General features: G+C 46.2%; 1 protein-coding gene across 1 annotated transcript in view; it reads left to right on the top strand.

Annotated features, from left to right (window-relative positions):
• The window catches only part of LOC137421857 (uncharacterized), a 193,906-nt gene that overhangs the window by 113,027 nt on the left and 57,547 nt on the right, over nt 1-23,332 (top strand). Inside the window, exons 5-7 of the mRNA XM_078772583.1 lie at nt 1,331-1,393; nt 8,182-8,235; nt 14,667-14,720. Of these exons, the coding sequence (XP_078628709.1) occupies nt 1,331-1,393; nt 8,182-8,235; nt 14,667-14,720 (171 nt within the window). The remainder of the gene's footprint in view (nt 1-1,330; nt 1,394-8,181; nt 8,236-14,666; nt 14,721-23,332) is intronic.

Below are 23,332 nucleotides of genomic sequence, written 5' to 3'. Positions count from 1 at the left end.
TTTTTGGGGGAGAGGGTGGCGAATACATCATACCATTTCAATATCGAACCAACTATGACCACAATCATTTGTTAAATAAGACTAGTGCCTCCTGACATCAAAGGTTAGCATCAGCCACGGATTATGTCTCACTCGGGCAAAAACCGCATAATGCACAAGAAACAAAGGCATGTCTACCACCCACGCATTTGTTTTCGCTCATGCAAATGAAGGAAACCAGAAAGGCACATTGTGATCAGGAATTTAAATAAAATAAAAAGAACATGTGGAGCGTGACAAGCACTCCCATCCGATCACGAATCGATAAAAAAAAATTCTGTGCATGTGCAGACCATATCATACACATGCACAGGATATTTTATCCATTGGAGATCGGATGGGAGTTAACCTGATGTTGGCTTAACGGTTAAGGTGGCTCGATTATATCAAAGGATCTTGAGTTTGAGCCCCTGCCGTTAAACATGGTGCACTGCATCAGCGGCACCGTGCCCTTGCGAAGCATTTACCATCAGAAGGCAATCTTTATTTTATTCCAAGTGCCGTTAAATAACACCAGGTTGGTTGACTCAGCCTGTCATCCTCCGAGATCGGCAAAATGAGTACGTACCAGCTTTCTGGACATAGGGGGCACTGCATCAGCGGCACAGCCGCACTCCCAGTAATGACGCATCCAGCAGCCACTCGGCTGCATACGAAATGAGCACAGGCATGATGGGCCAAATGTCATCCTGTGTCATAGTTCCTTATATGTGAGGAAGAGGTTGTAAGCTATTTACATGTACAAGAGCCTTTTGGGATGCTTTTAAAAGAAACAGAAAGCATTTTGATAACGGACGGAAAATCTGGAACATTCTATCATAAAACTGAAGTTTATTTGAGGTATTGTTATTTTGTTTTTTTATCCTACTTTGTTTGGTTTAACCTGCTCAGTTTATGTCACAGTTGAATTTCCTTTGTTTCTCTCTTCTGACTGTTCCTATTATATCCAGTTGTTGAAAACATGAAACTCCACTCTTTTTTGTTTTTGTATACTGAATCGAGGCTCGTGAAAGAGCTGACATTTATTTCACAAACAAATCAACCAGACAAACAAAATATACAAAAAGAGGGAGCGGAAGACAAGATGGGGAGAGAAGGGGAAGCACACAACCACAACATTTGAGAGCAGGGAGAAGTGTGGGAGGGAGAGGGCTTGGGGGGAGGAGGCGTGGGAAGGGGGGGGGGGCGGGGGGAGAAGCTATTGACAGAGAAAAAATTGACAGAGAAGCACTCTGACAGAGTTATAAAGCTATTGTGTCCATTTTGTTAATTGTATCCTCCTGTCTTTCAGGGACACAAAGGCCCAAGCGTTATCATCGGTCCCCGTGGGCCGCCAGGTCCTCGTGGAGTAAAGGTGGGTTCTTGATGTCATACAGGGCCGGAATCGACGACCTTATTGCGGTCAACAAACCACTCACAGTGCAGTCACATGACAAATGGACGAGCTGATTTGTAAGGTCGTTTATGATATTTTTCGGAGTGTAAGACATTTATCACCTTGGCAGAAAGTTACGTCCCTTCCCCACTTCTAATGTTTGTCTGAAACAAAACAATAATTCACTGACATTTTGGTCCAGTACTTCTGTCATTACCGACCCATCCAGGATTGTGCCCAATGGCCAAGAAACTGCTCCGGCAGCCCTAGGCATCGGAAGATGCAAAACGGAGTGGTCTTCATCAGTGTCTGAGATAAAAGAAGAGTAGTGACTGAGCTAACAGTTTTCACCCTTGTAGCTGCTGGTCCACCACCTGCCTAAAGCAATAAAATAATTAAATGGACTCTCGCAATGCCTGGGCATATGATATGACAAAGGTCGGTCAGTGTCGCTTGAATTCATCAAAACCTTTGCAATGCCGAAAGTACAAAATTGAGGGGAAGTCTCAATAGGTCTTAGACAAAGGTGATCCTGCATTGGTGTTGCTGATGAGCTATCGTTTTATCAGCAGGTTTTAGGGTCTTCCATATATTTGGAATCTTGTGCCTTTTTTCCACCTGCCTTTGGCACCGTGCCACACTAAGCTGAGGGACGCCTCCCTCTGGCACTGAAGCTGAGCCATGACACATCAGCAATCAACACACCGTGGTGGTTGAACACGCTTTAAACTTAACCCTAAAGACGCTAATTCGTATGCAGTGAAATTACTTGAGAATGCATGTCATGTACAGTGTACACCTATGCAGAATATCCATTAATTTTGATGCATAGACAGCGCAATGACATATGCCTCATGGGTATGTCTTTATAGCAGGAAGAGGGAGTTTCTGTGCAGCTACATCTTGGGCCAGCAGCAAGAAATCACAATCACAACCCATCTAGCGAAGACATCTTCAGAGACAGCATTTGCACCTTTTATCTGCAGGGACAGTCTGGTATTGAAAGGAGCAGAGTGTTAGCTTGTCATTGTCCTGTATGAGCGGTACTGCATGTCAACGAGATTGAAGAGAGGTTCATTTATCCATTGGGCTAGACTGGAGAGACAGAATTGCCTCTTATACATCTCCATTTTTATATTCGGCTCATGGAAGAACAATTGATGATTGTTAGTGGAAGGGGAATATGCTGACAGTAAGCATGTGGGGAAATAACCAACACAAACAAATATGTGAATGAACAAGCGAGGTATATGTACATATAGTCGTGGCCAAAAATATTGGCACCCTTGCAATTTTTTCAAATAACTTACAATTTTCTCTAATTAATAATTTCATAAGTTGAAATTGACAAAAGTATTTGGTCTCCACAATTCTTTATTTCACTGTTAATATTACAGAACCTTTGTTTTTGATTCAGAACTTAATATATCCTTTTAAATCAGAAAATAAAAAGAAATGGCATTGACAAAATTATTGACATCCCAGACTTCAGAACAGTCCAGCATTTTGCCTTGAACCATTCCTGGGTGCTTTTTGAAGTGTGTTTGGGGTCATTGTCCCTGCTGCAAGACCCATGACCTTTGACTGAGACCCAGCTTTCTGACACTGGGTTGAACATTGCGCTCCAAAATGCCTTGGTAATTTCCTGATTTTCATGATGCCATGCACACATTCAAGACACCCATTGCCAGAGGCAGCACAGCAACCCCAAAACATCACTGAACCTCCTCCATGTTTGACTGTAGGGAAGGTGTTATTTTCATTGAAGGCTTTATTTTGTTTTCTGTAAACATAGAGATGATGTGCTTTACCAAAAAGCTCTAATTTGGTCTCATCTGTCCACAGGACATTCTCCCAGAAGGATTTTGGCTTGTTCAGGTGTGTTTTGGCAAACTCAGGTCAGGGTTTCTCAGCAGTGGGGTCCTCCTGGGTCTCCTACCATAGAACCTCCTTTCATTGTGTTGGTGACGGATGGTGCGAGTTGAAACGGTCGTACCTTGTGTCTGAAGGTCAGCTTGAATCTGTTTGGCAGTTGATTGAGATGCTTTCTCCACCATTTGAACAATCCTTCGCTGCAATCTTCGATCAAGTTTTCTCTTGCGGCCACATCCAGGGAGGTTGGCTACAGTGCCATGGGCCTTAAACTTCATGATAACATTGCGTATGGTGGACTGGGTGTTTAGGTGTGTTATAACACCCTTTTTGAAGATGATTAACGAGGTGCTCATAAGAAAAAAACCTGATGTGGTGGCTTACCAATATGGTGGCCTGCCATCTTGGTCATCAAACTACACCTCGCTAGGTCCTTAAGCCGCCATTTTGTTTCCGCCTACTCAAACGTGACTTGCCTTGGAAACACGATTGATTTATCATTACATAATTGAAGCATATCATCAAAATCTGGATTTGGATATGAGGATTGTATGCTGTAGACTAAATAATGTCCAAATCTGGAGTGAAATCTGACAAAATGTACCATCTCTAGTGATTGGTGAACACTGTTCAGGCTGATTTTGCAAGCCATGGTGTTACAGTAGACAGAGCTCCCTTTTTGTTTTTAGTCACCAGGCCGCGGAAGTTTGTGTTTGTTATAACACCCATTTTGAATATGCTTAACGAGGTGAACCACCACTTGGTGAACACTATTCAGGCTGCTTTTGCAAGCCATGGTGTTACAGTAGACAGAGCTGCCTTTTTGTTTTCACGTACCCATTTTTTCATTGACTAACATTTTTGTGCGATATAGCCACTCTCCCCCACCTCTCCCCCTCCCTCGCCCCCCCCCACCCCCCATCATGAATCTGAACATGAATAGGAAGACAAGTTTGCTGTTTTAACGTAACTTGGCTTTGAATTCATTCCGATCACACATGCGCACAGAGGAGTGAGATGATATTTTTACTCTCTCTGCCTGCCTGGCAGTTAAAACAAAATTTAAAATAATTCCAAACAGGAAACTTACTGTTTTTAAGGATGACATAAAGGACACATACAACAGATACAAGTAATTAATCTAATGTTTAGATAGGGTGATGTAATAGACACTGGGTAAAACAGCGGTGAAAGCGGGAATTAATTTATTTATACGACTTTTACAATCTTTATTTTATTTAAATTTAGTCATATACCTACAAACTGTAGAACACAAATCGCCTTCTAAATACTTCCAAGAAGCTCCAGTTTTGCAGTATGCATTGCGATTTAAATAAAGGTTCAATGGTGTAGTGTATAATGGTCATGTTCAGGGCTGCTTCTGAACTACTTCAATAGCACTAAACTTTTGGATTTTTGTTTAATGATCGTTAAAACCATTATTTTATTAAAATTGAAGTAACACTGTGAGGGGTATAGTGTTCTATGAACTCTCTAGTTATTGGTATTATCTCTCTCTCTCTCTCTCTCTCTCTCTCTCTCTCTCTCTCTCTCTCTCTCTCTCTCTCTATCTCTATCTCTATCTCTATCTCTATCTCTCTCTCTCTCTCTCTCTCTCTCTCTCTCCACATCTTTTAAGTTACAAACTCCAAAGTTAGGGTACATATACAACCTTGTGTGGGGGGTAACATAGGTTATGTGTCTTCAGCCTCACACAGAGGATAGGGGGGCCAGGGTGTGTAAATGTGTACTGTGTAGCGCCACCTAGTGGTGGTGGCAAAGGGTATTGCAATTTCATTTTTTACCGGGCACACTGAGGTTGAAGAACTCTTGGCATGGGTAAATTTGTCCTCCTTCCATCCCTCTCCCCTTTCCCTTCCCTCTCATGCTCCCCGGGTCTACACCAGGTACTTCAGCTAATTGATGATATTAATGAAGCAGATCCCTTCAATTAAACAGTAGACTCCACTAATCAATTGATTATTCATAAAATGATATTGATATATAAATATTCAAATAATTTATTTCATTAAAAGAGCATCATTTTAGTTAGAACTTGGGTCAAATTGTAATTTCCATTTCTAGGCTGAGTATCAGGGTAGGTTTAGGGTTAGGATTAAGTTTAGGGTTAGTAATACATTGCCTAAAAACAAAGAACTAATAGGACAGCTTCAATAATTGAGTAAGCGCATCTGCCAGCAGCATGTTTTGACTATTTATTGGTATTTGACATCAATGAAAATGATTTTTTTTTTTACAATAAGCTGATGTAAGCTCCAGCATACACTACAACCATCCCAAATACAGTCCAAATTAACAAGATGTCTCAATTATGGAAATCTTTGTCTTGCACAGCTCCAAAGTAAGGTCCCTCAATAACCACAGAGATTGGTGGCCGTTTGACAGACGCTTCCGGCAATGTATTCATCACTTCCCCTGATGCACCAGAGGAGCGACAGCAAAAAGAACCACTAACCATTGAATTTGGGGTTTCTTATGGTTTGTTAATGATCGAAATTTTCAACAAAGGCCCATCATGCCACGTTTCTCACATCTCATTGGACCACCTGTCCAAAGATGGATGTGCTCGGACATCAGAACATTATACACGAGCAAGCAGACAATTACAAAAGCGCAGATGGACTCCGCAGCACGTGAATTATGGAGCCAGAAGGCAAGGCTCAGGAAAATCCTTTACTTCATGTAGTGATGGAGATGCAATATGGCTCTGTGTTTAATTCGCCACCCACGTGCAACCTTGTGTGCATAAACCCTGTGTACATGCACAGCCTGATGATTCTGTAAGCGAGCTTGCCCTCGTTCCGATGAATGATACTCTTTCCTTGCCCGTCAGCCAGACATGAGTGCATTCTCAGAATAGCGACTCGCGGTGGTAAATTCATCGTGGAGTGTTTACCCTCGGCCACTGCGAGATGTGCCCGCAATGCGCGTAGGGTTACACTACATGCAAGAGGCCCGACAGTGGAAACATGCGTCCTCGTCCAGTTGATTATTTGCACCATCAACAGGTTGAGATTTCTTTTCCTCTCAAATTCCATCTCCCATTTTATGGTGCTACCCCAGTAAAAGCTCAATATTCAATCCAATTGTTCCCAGGCCGAGCTGCTTGATAGAATCTAGCTTGGTTAGACCTCGGACTGATATTCAATCTTCTCGCCTCCTTGTTGATTCAGCAGGAAGGCTTAAAATTGGACACAGTCTCATACAGCATCCTTAATGGAATGCCTGCCTTGCTTGTCGCGCGTCTTTTGAGTTCCTTTCCAGTTGCTTAGCTAAAGATCGCTTCGCCAAACACTAACAAGTGATTTTGATATTGGCAATTGATATTCCAGGACGGGTTTCCATCCTATCCCATTACTACTTAACAGGTTAAGAATCTTCAAATAGCGACGACATCATTAGAAACACAAGAAAACTGGAGTGAAAAAACAAGGGGTTGTGGGGGTATTCTAACCCTCGAGACAAAATTGGCTTTTCTCCATACATGACATGACTGACACTTCCATTGTCAATAAGGAAGGAAATGAAAAAGGTGTGTTTCACGGTGAAAAATTGATTCTCAGAAGTTTCTTTATTAACATTCAAGAACAGTAATATTTCCAAGTTGCTGCTGAACTTCATTTCCCTTCACTTTTGTCCTCCGGTGACCTTGTCGCACACAAATGAAACTTTCGATGGATATTTTGCACTTAACCTCCCACTTAGATTTATTGAGAAAACCTTCAGAGCCTTTATTCATTGAGTAAAAGTCAATGTCGACAGGATGGCACAGAGATAGCGTACCGCACTTACCTTTGAGATTTATAGTCTGGGTTTGACTCCTGACCCGACTGGAAACTGTTGGATTGGTGTTTAGAAAGCAGAGTTGCGTCATAAAATGGCCGTCCTTCGCATGGACGTTAAGGCAGGTGGCCCACCTGATAGCAATAGCTGGTTAAAAAAACCCACGGCATGTTTTGCAAAGTGGAGTCGAGTTATCGCCGGAAAATTCGAAATTCCTGCCAAAATCAGCCTCGGTCGTACAAGAAGGCCGTTTCGTGAAGGTCTTGGACCTAAAACTTTCCCCAGCCAACTCAACAAGAAGGTGGAAATAATTGGGGACGTTATCGAAATAGTTGAGGAAATAGTTGAGTAAAAGTGGATTAAAATCCTCGAAATGGAAATGCTTGAAAATTCGATGATGGTTTATTTTCTAAGGAGAGTTTCATCTCCTTAGGTTTTTCTGCGGACTTTTTCTGGCCGTTTGGAAGTTGTGTAGGCCTCGAGGCAAGCAGTGCAATTTCGGGATCTCCTATAGCCACCCTTGGAGTGTTTTCGAATCAATACGCAGGCAGGATTTTGAGAGGAGTCGGAAGCCACTCATTGCCATGTCATGAGAGGCCTCGGTGTTCCGCGTTATGGCGTCGCTCATCTTCTAATCACAGAAGCCATCACACTTTTGGTTCATGTAATATTCTTTAATGGTGAAAGCTTGATTCCTCAGTAATAATATCCTTGTCAAGAAGAAAAAGAAGGGACCAGTACAAAGCCATTAGGCAAATAGCCAATCATTAAGGAAATAATTTGTGAGCAGAGACTTTGTAATTCGTGCAGTGCACAAGGCAGTGTAATGTATTGTTCATTTGGATAATAATAGCACTTTAAACATGAAAGAATCACAGAACCCGTTTAAATCTGCTCTGACAACATCATCTGAGTCATAGGTAAGTGATGATGTGAAAGGAATGTAAGGAAAACCATTTTCTAGCCCTTTCTAAGCATGTCACACTACCGCACCTCCAATGACTTGTACTTCCGGTCATTATTTGGTGCATGCTTGAAATTACTACACAAGGCGATATGTGACGTCTTACAGAAGAATCTCGTCCCATCAGGGCCGCCAGGGAAAGCGAGGACTTCGGGGGAGAAGAGGACCTCCTGGCCCTACAGTGAGTACCCTTGAATGTTGTAAATTAATATCCTGCCACGCACGCAGTGGGAGACTGGATTTTGGAATTGTGTGCGTCGGTCTGTCTGTCTGTCCAGGCCATAACATTTTTGGCATCAAATTTCCAACAAACCTTTAATATGAGAATATCGAGAAGAGTAATTAATAATTGGGTCAAACTGTCAAAGGACAAAGTCACAGTAAGTAGAAATAGGCCCCTATCGGCCGCTATGCTGCACAAAACGGCCGTTGTTTTTGTTTAATTGAATCGCTTCCGTGGTTCTTTTTTATTTACCATTGAGCTTCAGTGTGTCCAGGTCATACTTTTTATATATATTTTAACCTTTTTACCATTTGAGCTTTTGTCACAAATTTTCAACAAACTTTTATTCGGAGACTATGGAGAACACTAATTTATAAAATAAAACAAAAACATTTTAACTATTGTTTTTGTCATTTTTGTTTGAGTACAAAGCAGATCTTTTCTTTTTTTAGTGGGTTTGAGTTCCAAATGATCTTTTCTTGTCCTTGAGTTTTCCTCTCTGGTAAGTTTTACAATTCGTTATCATTTATTTGATTCCCAAGACTTCATTCTTAACTGGTGGTTCATGAGTTCCTATTGTGACTCCTTCCCAGGTAGCCAGTGATCGTGGACCAATTCTGGCTGTACACTCTTGCCCGCTGTACCGACAATTAACCAGATTCGGTCTGGCATCTTTAGATTCCTGGATTTCAACCCTTCCTTAGCCAAATGGAAAAACTTGACACTGGAAAACTTGAGACTGGAAAACTTGAGTTGGTTCTTTGCTGTAATCTATGATCCGAGTTCATATTTTCCTGTATTCGGACTTCCACTCTATGCCTTTTCACTCCAGAAAAGGAAACGGTACTCATCATGTTTGATATAATCGTAGGTTTACGACTTCATCAAAAAACCCTCCACATCTTTATTTCCTCTCTTTTTTTTTGCTCTAAGTAAGGACAAGGCACGAAACATCAATACTTTGAGATGTTTAATCAAGGGTAATTTTCATCATTTTTACTTCCACAACCAAAGGTGGGCGGAGTTTATGATTTCACCTCTATTCGTTTGTTTGTCTGTTTCTCTGTCTGTCTGTTTGTCCGTCTGCCTGTTTGAGAGCAGGATATCTCAAAAATATATCAACGGATTCTGACCAACCCTGGTGCACAGATTGGGTATGTGACAAGGAGGAATTGGTGAAGATTTTGGTGAAGATCCAAATCCAGCCACGATAATTTTTTTCAGTGATTCTTCATTGAAAGATGTGGCCAAAAACGATATATAGCATGATATTTCAAAAAGTTATGGGTGGATTGTCTCTGTTTATCGATCGGGTGGTTGAGGATATACAGCCGTTCCATCTTATTGATAATACACCAAATGTTTTCCATCTAAATACAGTATGCCTTGAAGGAGCAGCACAGACTAGATAACCCAGAGTCCATGAAAGTGTCCACTGGATGTCAACCATTTTTTTTATTTATAGTATCGGTAAACCTTGTCCTCTATTTTTTTTGCCTTTTTTTAGTTTTCTAATTAATTTATAAGGTTAATGACAAATGATAAAATCCCATCCTCTATTTGTGTTTATTCCAATTGGAGATGAGTAGTCCACAGAATTGTCTCTTGAGTTCAAGGATCCATTTGTGACCGAATTATATAGGTGACACATATCACAACTACAAAAGACTCTTCCCTTCAACAAATTGCTTCTGTTGATTTAGCTAATGACGTCTTAATGCAACCGAACATGACTTTTCTTACGACCTTATTTGGTAAAATATTCTATAAGAGAACTTGGCAGCTCAGATGTGGCTCATTAAAACTCATTGCTGGGTGTAGTCGTGGTCCAAAGGCGAATAACCGAGTGAATCTGTAAAGAATATTGTAATCATTAAACTATTTGATCTCATGACAACCACTTACTAACCCCAATTAATCCCACCTTCTTGTAGGGTCAGTAGAGGAGGATGTTTCGCCCATGTTAGCTATTAATTCCCAACTAACAAAATGCATGCGCATTAACAGCGTTATGCAAAAACATGATTATTATTATGAAAATTATTAATGCTAAATTTCAGTGTTAATCACTATCGTCAGGCTCAGCGATGTCTGCACTGCCACCACAAAGCTTGCGTGATGACCATATTGTGTATAATGCTGCCACCTTTAGGATGAGTAGAGAAAATTCCCCTTGTCGGTCAGCGATGGACCACCACCTTGTACAGAAGTGCCACGACTTGTTGTAATCAATTAAACTAGTTTCATTTATGCATTCTATCCATTTATATATTTAATATGGATTTATATGTATGTATATATATATATATATATATGTATATATATATATATATATATATATATATATATATGTATATACAGACTTGGCATTTAATATGGAATATTTTTTTTGTGGGGGTGAACTTACTTTTCAAGATGACTTAGAACCAAACGTTCTTTGGAATTATGTTGAAATTATTCTAGATTTTGTTAATGTGACCTTTAAAAGAAACAAAAACCACATTTGACATTTCGAAGCAAATAAATTGATCCTTGAAAGTGAGGTAAACTGATATCGAACTCAATTCACGGACAGTACTGTGTTAAACTTCTGTACGTTTTCCAGAAGTATCTCTTTATTTTGCACTTTAGCCAGAAAAAATTTCAACAAAAACAAAAGCTAAATTATGACTGGGATTACGGACAGTAAAATTACAGGTCAGTACTTCGTGTAACCCCCACGAGCATTCAGGAGAGCACGTACACGTCGAGGCATGCTGCTCACGAGATTTGCCAAGGTTTGGACAGGAATCGCTTGCCATGCAGTGACAATAGCCTGCTGCAATTCATGCACAGAGGGAGGCTGCTGGTCCAAGTTGTCGATTTGACGCGTTAATTCTGCCCACAAGTTCTCTATCGGATTCATATCCGGGGACATGGCAGGCCACTCCATATGCTCTACACCACGGTCAGCAAGAAAGTGTTGGATCATGCGAGCACGATGAGGCCGTGCATTGTCATCTTGGAAGACAAAGTTTCCTCGAAAGGCTGCACGAGCAAATGGAAGCAATGTTTCTTCCAGAATGAGCCTGTACTTGAACTGGTTCAGGTTTCCATTCAGAACAACCAGGTCAGTTTTGCCCCCTGCATGAAAAGCAGCCAAAACGGTCACCCCACCACCTCCAGCTTGGACTCTTGGCACTATACAATCTTCGTTGTGGGCTTCATCCACTTGTCTGCGCACTCGTACGCGGCCATCTTGACGATAGACCAGAAATCTAGACTCGTCACTGAAGGTCACGTGATTCCAGTGTCCTGGCTGCCATTGACGGTGCTCTCTGGCCCACTGCAATCGGAGCTGGTTGTGTTGTCTGGTCGGGCGTGGCTTTCTCAAGGGACGCCTGGCACGATAGCCTGCTTGAACCAGTCGTTGGTTGACTAGCCTTCTGGATACAGGCACATTTGTCAGTTGCTGCCACTCAGCCCTAAGCCGATTAGCTGACTTGGTATGGCCATTGCAGACTAACCGGTGCAGCTGGCGATCATCTCTCCTTGTGGTTCTGTGTGGACGTCCTGGCCTCGGTATTGGAGTAGGGAAACCCCTCTGAGCATTTCGTTTCAGGATCTTTGACACCTGACCTTGAGTGATGCCATACTGCCGAGCAATAGCACGCTGTTTCATGCCAGAATTTCGTAAAGCCACCACTCCTGACAAACAGCATTGTCAAGTTGACGGACCATCTCCAGAGGAAGCGGCAATAACTTTTGTAAACGTGCAGCAGTTGTTTTCCACTAATACAGAACGCAACAACCCTTATAAACCCGATTGTGAAGCCAATCGTCAAATGTACCTGTCCTTACATTTTGTCACGCCACCTGTGATATAATCCTGTTATTGACTTCTTGCTGCGAAAGACAATCAGTGACATGGTTCTTTCAACAAAGACATCACCGAAGGGTAAAAGAAACTCACCAGATTGATATACTGAGTTCAGAAAGAAAACCCAAGTCAAGAAAAAAAAAAATATTCCATATTAAATGCCAAGCGCGGCTAGCAGGGGTTAGCCTTGCGGGCCCCATGACAATCATGGTTCCCTGTTTGAGGCAATGTTTTTATGGCCAGATGCCCTTCCTGACGCCAACCCTTGGTCGCCTCTCCCGATGCGCACGGATACATTCTACCTATTCTAAACCGGGGTACACACCGTGATCATTCATCCCAGCAAGCTGGTACTCAATTTGCCGACCTCGGAAGGATGACAGGCTGAGTCAACCCCCCTGGCGTTAATTCAGCGATCGACCGGGATTCGAACGCAGGATCCTAGGATCTCAAGCCGGCACCCTAACGGCTAAGGCAACACCAGGGCTCATGAGGCTCAAGAGGGAAGCCAAACAGTTCAATCTTGGTTTCATCAGACCACAGAATCTTGTTTCTCAAAGTCTGAGAGTCCTTTAGGTGCTTTTTTGCAAACTCCAAGTGGGCTTTCATGTGTCTTTCACTGAGGAGAGGTTCCGTCTGGCCACTCGGCCATAAAGCCCAGATCGGTGGAGTGTTGCAGTGATGGTTGTCCTTCAGGAAGTTTCTCCCATCTCCACACAGGATCTCTGGAGCTCAGCCAGAGTGACCATCGGGTTCTTGGTCACCTCTCTTACCAAGGCCCTTTTCCCCCGATTGCTCAGTTTAGCCGGGCGGCCAGATCTAGGAAGAGTCCTGGTTGTTCCAAACTTCTTCCATTTTAGAATGATGGAGGCCACTGTGCTCTTGGGAACCTTCAATAAAGCAGAGATTTTTTTGTAGGCCTCTCCAGATCTGTGCCTCGACACAATCCTGTCTGAGCTCTGCAGGCAGTTCCTTCGACCTCATGGCTTGGTTTTTGCTCTGATATGCATTGTCAGCTGTGAGACCTTATATAGACAGGTGTGCCTTTCCAAATCATGTCCAATCAATTGAATTTACCACAGGTGGACTCCAATCAAGGTGTAGAAACATCTCAAAGATGATGAAGAGAAATGGGAGGCATCTGAGCTAAATTTCAAGTGTCATCGCAAAGGGTATGAATACTTATGTCAATGTGATATTTCAGTTTTTTCTTTTTAATAAATTTGCAAAACTTTCTAAAATCCTGTTTTCTCTTTGTCATTATGGGGTATTGAGTGTAGATTGATGAGGGAAAAAATGAATTTAAACGGTTTCAGCATAAGGCTGCAACATAACAAAATGTGAAAAATGTGAAGGGGTCTGAATACTTTCTGAATGCACTGTATATACATATTTGACCCACCCATTGAGGATTTTTGTTGTTCATTGTTAAAAACAATCTCCTATATATATTTTTCTTTACATCTGATGAGAATTTCATGATAAATTGACAGTACTTTTTTTTACAAGGGACCTGTTCATCGATGCACTCGAGCAAGTCTCCCAAGGAGAGAAGGGAATTAATTTTCATAATGATAACAGCCAATGCAGAGAAGGTTTATGTTGAATGCAGCTACATAATGCTTTCAACAAGCCCGAATGGGTCATATTTCATCCGATACAATGAGAGAGGAAAAGGCGAATTTTGCAGAGTGAGCCTTTGGGGGCAGCGACGATGGTGTTCTCCAAATCGTAGACAACAAAGGTTCTCTTGTTTGGCTTTAGCAGCAATCCACTTGCAATTTGAGATGAATTACAGAGATATTACTTGGTAATTTTTCTGATCTCATTGGTATCCTGCTTGGACCGAACCTGGTGTGTGTGTGTGTGTGTGTGCGTGTGTGCGTGTGTGTGTGTGTGTGTCCTTCTTCTAAAATGTGTTCATTTCAGTATTTTTCATTGTGAGCAGTCTTATGGGCCTAAGATATACCGACCCAGCTTTTAATTTAACGATAAACTTAGGCCATGGGCACCAGAGAGGCCTATGTCCATGCCTGCACTCAAATCACTGCAAGATTCTGAGTAAGGAAGTTATAGATTTGTTAGAATTTACGGGAAACGTCACAGGGAATCAAAAAAAGACTTATTTGAAGCTGAGATGGTTCTTGCTTCCCTTGCACCACGCCCTTCCCTTCGAATGCTTTGAGACTGACAACGGGAGGTTATCGTTTACATTAATTAAATTTGGCCATGACCCCTGCACGTGTTGGCCTACTTCTAAGAAAACTGTTATTGGATCTGACGTAGTTGTTGGCACGCAGCGCAGCTGACTCATCGCCTCTGTGGCAATGTGGGTGCAGTTATAACCAAAACACCAAGTAAAAGCAAGCAGGCATCATAAATATGCTAAGCATTTGATGTCCTGCTTTCATGGAAGCACTTCATATTTCAGCCAAAATTGGTCACGAACATCTCTTGGCGCTTGGGCAATTGTCTGTAATTCAAGGGAAAACTTTCCAGGGTTTTACCACTGACCTGTATCTGTTTTCAGGGTGTTCCTGGAAGAGACTGGAGCAACGCAACCCAGGAGCTTGTCGATCCCAAGGTAGCGTCGACGTGGTGTAATTCCTAAATGGTATCGTCGTACTATGCAGGCCCGTGGATTGTGAGCCATGCCTCGCCTCACAAAGTTTCCTGACATTGAGAGCAAACAATTTGCACACTCGTTTCTATTTATATGCCTTGTGGTTTGCACACTGATTAACATATATGGAACAAAGTAAGTAGATGTTTGTGAATCAAAGTAATGGATCGTGATCATCGGTGACACGAGGAAGCAAAATCTCGCAAGATTCTGGAAAATAAAATGCTGGGAATTTCTTTTTTTTAAATTCAGTTGGATCCTCGCTTTAAAAACATTTGAATCATCTCATTTATTGACATTATTCTCACACTTTAATAGTACTTGTCTTTGTTTCTTATCAATGGCTGTCCTCGTTGTATCGGTTTCAATTGTGGTCGTCAGGGCAGGAATTTGGCCAGGGTGCTTGTGATCACTCCAAAAAATACCTTGGCATTTTTAACATCCACAATGTTGGCAGAGGGGTCTCCAGCTTGGGATCCCTCCCAAAGGATGGAATACTACGTGATACATTGCCCGAGCAGCGACGCACCAATCCAACAGTTGTAGTCATATTGGCGATCGTACCCAAGGTATAGACAGCTCAAAGGTACGTGTGCTACCTCTGCACCTTTCTGTCTGACTTGTATCACCTTGAAGGAGCTGGAACTCCCACGTCGATCGGAAGAATGGACGCGACAAAAAGCTGGAATTCATCCGAGTTGCTTTAATCAAACCAAACACTCAGGCACTCTGAAAAGCCCGTTTATCGGGCAGCAATATATATACATATTATCCCGGAGCGTTTGCCCAGGAAAGGCGAGAGGGGGCATGCCCGGGCGTCCGACCGAGGCCTGGCAAGTTGAGCGCGGGCCTGCCCGGGCGTCCTGGACGAGCCCGGCATGGTGATCGCTCCGCGTCCTTGATAGGTGCAAGGCGATTGTGAAAACCCAGCGGTAGCCGCTACACACGTCCCCCCAGAATCGACTTGCACCGGCAGGGTCAATTTGAGGGGGGTCCTGATGACCCGGCCGAAGCGACCCCTGGCGGGTCGTGGGAGGGGGTCCGGTGTGGTGGTGGGCGGTCGAGTGGGGGGCACCGTGGACGGGGGGCGGCCTCGCCGCGGCGGAAGGGCCACCCATGGTGGGTGGTCGACGTCCACGTGCGCCGGCTTGAGGCGGTCCACCGCAATCCGGTCCGACCTGCCGCCGATGTCGATGACGAACGACTTGTCGTCCCGTCGCAGCACCCGGAAAGGCCCGTCGTACGGTGGCCGGAGTGGCCCCCGATGTGCGTCGTGACGCACAAAAACATACTCCGCTGTGCGAAGTGCTGGGGGGACGTAGGACTGGGGGTCACCGTGGTGGGATGTTGGCACGGGGGCAAACCGTCGGGCGGCCTCCTGGAGGTCCGAGCGCTGGTGAGCTGCGGACCAGGGACTGGTAGCGTCGGGCACGAATTCGCCCGGGACGCGTAGCACCTGGCCATAGACAAGCTCGGCGGTGGATGCCTGGAGGTCCTCCTTGGGGGCCGTGCAGAGGCCCAAAAGGACCCACGGCAGCCGGTCGGCCCAACCGCCGTCTTGAAGGCCGGCCATGAGCGTGGCCTTCATGGAGCGGTGGAATCGCTCGCACAACCCGTTTGCTTGGGGGTGGTAGGCCGTAGTACGGTGGAGCTTGACCCCCAGGTTGCGGGCGACCGCGCCCCACAGCTCGGAGGTGAACTGTGGTCCGCGGTCTGACGAGATGTCCGCCGGTGCGCCGAAGCGGGTGACCCAGGTGGCGATGAAAGCCTGCGCCACGTCGGCGGTGGTGGTGGAGACGAGGGGAACGGCCTCCGGCCACCTGGTGGTCCTGTCCACCATGGTGAGCAGGTGTGTGAACCCCCGTGACGGGGGGAGGGGGCCCACCAGATCCACGTTGACGTGGTCGAAACGTCGTTCGGGCATGGTGAAAGGTGCCAGCGGGGCCTGGGTGTGTCGGTGGACCTTGGCCCGTTGGCAGGCCGTGCAGGTGCTGGTCCAATCGCGGACGTCCCGACGAAGGCCGTGCCAGATGAATCGCGCCGACACCAGCTTCTGGGAAGCTTTCCGGCCCGGGTGGGAAAGGCCGTGGAGGGAGGCGAAGATGCGGCGTTGCCAGGTGATGGGCACGATGGGGCGAGGCTGGCCTTGGGAGACGTCGCAGAGCAGGACAGTGTCCGTGAAGGGGATGTCGGCCAGGCGGAGGCCCGTGTCCGCCGCCCGGAGGGCTTGCACCGTGGTGTCGGTGGTTTGGTCCGCCGCCATAAGCGCAAAGTCCACGCCCAGGTGGACCGCGTTCGCGCTGGCCCGGGAAAGACAGTCGGCCACGGCGTTGTTTTTGCCGGCGACGTGCCGGATGTCCGTGGTAAACTCCGACACGGCGGAGAGGTGGCGCTGTTGGCGGGCCGACCACGGCTCCGTGACCTTGGCCATGGCGTAAACCAACGGCTTGTGGTCGACGAACGCCGTGAAGGTCGGCCCTCCAGGAGGTGGCGGAAATGGCGGACGGCCAGGTGTAGACCGAGGAGCTCCCGGTCAAACGTGCTGTATTTGCGCTCGTTCGGCCAGAGCTGCCGGCTGAAAAAAGCGAGTGGCTGCCAAACCCCGTTCACCCATTGCTCATGTACGGCGCCCACCGCGTAGTCGGAGGCATCCGTGGTGAGGGCGATGGGAGCGTTGAGCACCGGGTGAGCGAGCAGTGTTGCGTCGGCGAGGGCCCGCTTTGAGCTTTGGAAGGCCGCATCCATTGCTGCGGACCAGGCGATGTCGTGCTTGGCCGGCTTGCCCCGGAGGGCTTCGTAGAGGGGCTGCATGAGTTGAGCAGCGCGGGGCACGAAGCGGTGATAAAAATTCACCATTCCCAGGAATTCCTGCAGGACCTTTATGGTGCGGGGACGCGGGAACGTGGTTATGGCCTCGACCTTGGTTGGCAGCGGCACGGCCCCGTTCTTGGTGATGTGGTGGCCCAAAAAATCAACGGCCGTCGTGCCGAAGTGGCATTTGGCCGGGTTGACGATGAGGCCGTGCTCGCTGAGGCGCCCGAACAATGTTCGGAGGTGGAGGAGGTGCTCGGCCCGGGACGTGCTGGCGACGAGGATGTCGTCCAGGTAAATGAAAAGGAACGGCAGGTCACGCAGCACGCCGTCCATCAAGCGCTGGAACGCCTGAGCCGCGTTCTTGAGACCAAACGGCATCCGCAATAATTCGAATAAGCCGAACGGCGTGATGACTGCCGTTTTAGGGACGTTGGCCGCCCTGACAGGTACCTGGTGATATCCCCGTATGAGATCAATTTTCGAAAAAATGACCCGTCCCGCCAGACGGGCGGAGAAGTCTTGGATATGCGGGATCGGGTACCTGTCGGGGGTGGTAGCGTCATTGAGACGGCGGTAGTCGCCACACGGGCGCCATCCACCCCCCGGCTTTGGCACGATGTGCAGTGGCGAGGCCCACGCGCTATCGGAGCACCGCACGATGCCGAGGTGCTCCAACGCGTCGAATTCGGCCTTCGCCACGGCGAGCTTGGCTGGGTCGAGGCGGCGGGCCCTGGCGTAGACCGGCGGGCCCGTGGTTGGTATGTGGTGCTCGATCCCATGCCGTACTGCGACGGCTGAAAACGTCGGCCGCGTGAGGGCCGGGAACTCCGTGAGCAGGCGAGCAAACTCGTTCGCCGCCGGGACGGCGCATGCCAGCTCGGTCGGCGCGGAGCTGCTCAATGTGCATACCAGGGAGCTGAAGGTTTCGGCGTTGATTAAACGACGCCGTTGGACGTCCACCAGCAGTCCGTGTGCGCAGAGGAAGTCGGCGCCTAGCAGAGCCATGGGCACGTTTGCGGTTACAAACGTCCAAGCAAAGCGTTGGCCGCCGAAGCAGAGGGTGACGTTGCGCGGGCCGAAGGTGCGGATATGCGATCCGTTGGCCGCAACCAAGGAGGGGCCGCAAACCGCGGATTGCCTGTCCTGGTCAGAGGCGGGTATGACGCTCAGTTGGGCGCCGGTGTCGCACAGGAAGCGCCGTCCGGACGCTTTATCCGTGATGAACAGTAAGTTGCCCGTGTGGCCGGCGCTCATGGCTGGTAATGAACGCCGGCCCGGCCGTTTCCCGGCCTGCCGAAGGTGCACGGGGGTCGGCATGTCTGGGCCTTCTGTCCGAACCTGGCATGATAGTAACACCACGCTTGGTCAGGTGGAGGCCCCGGTCGTCGTGCTGGAGGTGGTCGGCTTGGTGTAGCGGCCGCCAATTGCGTCGGCAGTTCGGTCGTCGACCGTGCCGGGTGCTCCGGCGCCATGGGTGTTGCGTCGGACGGCGGTGGGTCCCATGTCGCCGCTGCGATGCGCTGTCCTGCGGCGGAGATCTTGTCGGCTTCTCTGGCAAGGGCCCGGGGATCTGTGATCGTCGTGCTTGCCAGGGCGAGGCGTACCGGGTTAGGCAGCTGACGGAGGAACAGCTCCCGGAACAGGAATGCCGGAGAGTGCTCGCCGAGCAGTGAAAGCATGTAGTCCATTCGCTCGGAAGGGCGCGTGTCGCCGAGCTCGGGCAGGTCGAGCAGGCGCCGTGCGCGTTCCGCCGATGGGAGGGCGAAAGCGTCGAGGAGAAGCTTCTTAATCGCGCCGTATTTGTCAGCGGCTGGCGGGCTCTCGAGGAGGCTCAGGGCACGGGCCGCGGTGGCCGAACCGAGCGCTGCTACCACATGGTGGAAGCGGGTGTCGTCGGCCGTGATGCCTCGCAGGGCGAACAGGGAATCCGCCTGTGCGAACCAAACCGCCGCGTGAGCCTCCCAGAAGGTAGGCAGTTTAAGGGCGACTGCCGTGTCCATGTCGGTAGGTCACCAATGAAGGAGCTGGGGCTCCCACGTCGATCGGAAGAATGGACGCGACAAAAAGCTGGAATTCATCCGAGTTGCTTTAATCAAACCAAACACTCAGGCACTCTGAAAAGCCCGTTTATCGGGCAGCAATATATATACATATTATCCCGGAGCGTTTGCCCAGGAAAGGCGAGAGGGGGCGTGGCCCAGCGTCCTGGCTGCGGCCTGGCAAGCTGAGGGCGAGCCTGCCCGGGCGTCCTGGACGAGCCCGGCATGGTGATCGCTCCGCGTCCTTGATAGGTGCAAGGCGATTGTGAAAACCCAGCGGTAGCCGCTACAACCTCATGTATGTCATTTTGAAAGATGTAGCATGAAGTCGACTGAGAATCTTGTGTTTTCGAGTTGCGGTTTGAAAATCGGTGTGAGACCATATTAGATATGGATATCAGATTGGTCACAGCCATCTTTACCGAGTATGCTTTCAGATTTTTCCCTACCATGCATCCTGTAGTGATTCTTAAATCATGGATTTGGAATATACCAAGTCATTAAGTTTGCCAGGCAATGTATAAAAACACAATTTCCCAGATAAACCGTGCATTGAATAGATTTTAATAAATTCAAAAAGGCTCTCGGACAGATCTGACAATATGTAACTTTCAAAATGACCTAATCTGCCCCAGAATGCTCGTTGCGTATGCACAGAAACCCCAGGAAATGGCGGTGTTTGGGGTGACATAAAGTATATCATGTGAGCAATGTAAGGATTATTGCCTAAAATGGCTCATAAAGCTTCTAAAAGAAACCAAAACTACTTGGAAATGTACCTGCAAGAAAAGGATTTGCTTCTGCACAACTAAAGAGTTGTTAAACTTTCTAAACTTGCCCCAAAAGCTGATAGCTCCCATACTGCACACCCACGAGAATGTAGACCGGTGCAAGGCCCGAAGGTTCTCAGATGGCCATTTTATACAAAACCTTCAACCATCGCTGCTGGTGAGTGAACATGGCAGGCTTGGTGTTTTATTTAATGGATGTCTGCTTTTGGAAAGACGATGCCATCATTACCAACATTCAGACAGACTTCTCAGAGAGAGACACCGTATCTGGTTTTAGTTGCTTCTTAACACCAATAGGAAGGTCACATATGAGGCTTGTGAATTGTAAGTTTAAAATTGTAAATTTGTAAGTTGTAAGTAATTTTGTAATTGAATTGTAATTGTAAGTTGAATTGTAATTGTAATTGTAATTGTAAAATAGTAATTGTAAGTTTAAAATGATGATATTTACTATTAATCATGTATGGGAGGAGGGGGTCAGAGTAGGATGTGTGTGGGCTGTGAGTGCCGTTATAAATATATATATATTTTTTTTGTTCGGTTCTGGGCCCACAAGATTAATTATCCTAGATTTTTTTTTGCATGTATTGGTAAAAGAAGAAGTGCTCATCCTTCTGTGTGTGTGTTTATGTGTGTTATATCCATTGCTGCCGCTCAATAATTGTTTTAATAGAAAAAGGTAGGAACTCGACAACTTTCATCCACGGATATTTCTCCCATTTCCTATATTTCCATGAGTCTGATTTTCATTCAGGAACAGAGCAATTATATTTAACCATTTTGAAGTTGCCACTCTTTTGTCTAAATGCTGAGAATTATGTTTAAAAGACTATTTGAACTAGAACAGCACTCTTAGAGCACAAAGTCTTGCCTCACACATTCATTCTGAACAAAAATACCATCATTAACTGAGCACAATACTATTATGGCCCACTGCTATTGTGGCCCATATGCATATGTAAATCCATGCACCCTATTATGGCATGGCACGCACATTGCTTTATTGATTATATTAATATTTAATGACCACTTTTGTGCATATTAAGGCTAAATTGCATCAATAAAGGTGAATATTAAAAATAAAAATAAAACTATATTCCCCGTGCCTAGTCGATCATATGTAGGAAGCTCCACATCGATCCGTTAAGCGGTTCTGGAGAAGAATATTTTTTATGTTTTTATTTTCAATCCAATATGGCTACCCAGCCACATGACTGGTGATGTCATAAATATAATTCTTCACTCATATTGGGCCGTATATTAGATATACTGTATTTGAAGTTTCAGATTTGTTATGGATAAGGATTTCCATTCAACCAATTATGACTGGACTATCAATTGATCTATGACGTCATCATTATCACCCTATATACCCGATGAGGAGTTGATTACATATGCCAATTTTCGATTTTTACCATTGAGCATTTTTGGAGAAAAGGTTGTTCACATTTTTTTCCCCTTTAATCCAATATTTTTTACCAATATTTTTTACCAAGTTTTACCAAGTTTTACCAAACTCTCCTCCTATGGTATCCATGGAAATCTCCACGCATGGCTTGCGGACTTCCTCTCTGGTCGTTGTCAACGTGTGGCCATGAAGGGATTTCTCTCATCTCCCCTTCCTGTTCAGGCTGGAGTTTCCAAAGGCAGTGTTCTGGGCCATGTGCTTTTTCTGGTCTTCATCAATGATCTCTCTGACTCTTTAAAATCCTCTCTATCTCTTTGCTGATGACTCCACTCTCTGCCGCTCCATTCCTCATCCCTCAGATCGGCAGTCTGCAGCCTCCTCACTCTCTGCAGACCTGCACAAAATCACAGACTGGTTAAACAAGTGGAACATGTCTTTCAATCCTGACAAATCTCACACTCTTACGATGTCTCTCCGAAAAGACCGACTGGAAAACCCTCCCATCCACTTTCTCAACAATCCTCTCCAAGAAGTTCTGTCACTCAAGCTTTTGGGTCTCGCTATCTGTCATGATCTTTCCTGGGAAAACCACATTTCCAAGCTGGCCTCCAAAGCCAGTCGCCGACTGGGCATCCTCCATCGTGCGAAGTCCTTCCTTGGCACACCTGATCTCCTCACCACATATAGGCTTTCATCTGCAGCTCAATGGAATACTGCTCTCCCCTCTGGCCTGGTGCTCCTGCCTCACACCTCGCTCGGCTTCACGCTGTTGAAACCAAAGATTTCAGAATCATTGGAATATCCCGCATTGAAGCTAACTCCGAGGGCCTTTCACTCACTCATCGCAGGCAGGTTGGTGGTCTTTCTGGCTTCTACCGACTCATATCCAGCATTGCACCCCCTGCTCTATCTGTGCTCTGTCCCCCAAATATTCCTACAGGTCGCACAAGATCTGAAGCAACCCTCTTCTGGTGAAATTGCCAAAATCAAGACGCTCTGCTCAGCTTCACTCCTTTATCCCGCTTTTCTCCCGCCTCTGGAACAAACTCCCTCACTCTCTTCAATCCCACTCCTCCCTCCAGGTCTTGAAAACAGCTGTTCACCACCATCTCTTATCTTCCCCCATCCAAAACCTTGATCTTTTCTACCCCCATTAATTCACCCCTGATCCACTTTTTTGAAATACCAACTTCTTTCCTGGAAATCCTAGCAGTGTCCATGTGTTTTATACCTCTCCCAACCCCCCCCCCCTTTCCCCCTTCCCATGCCTCCTCCCCCCAAGCCCTCTCCTTCCCACAGATCTCCCGATGCCCCTGTTCTTTACTGTTGTACTTGTGTGCTTCCCTCTCTCTCCCCATCTTGTCCCCCACTCCCTTTATTATATGTTTTATTTGTCAGTTTTTTTGTGTGATTAATGTTAGCTCTTACACGAGCCTCGATCTTGTAGAAAAAATATATATATATAGCCTGTATTTATATATTTAATATAAATATTATTTATTTATTTAAATATTTATTATA

This window comes from Myxine glutinosa, chromosome 2, assembly GCF_964187855.1.
Source record: "Myxine glutinosa chromosome 2, kmMyxGlut1.1, whole genome shotgun sequence".
NCBI classification, from domain to species: domain Eukaryota; kingdom Metazoa; phylum Chordata; class Myxini; order Myxiniformes; family Myxinidae; genus Myxine; species Myxine glutinosa.
This window is presented reverse-complemented; position numbering and strand designations above follow the sequence as displayed.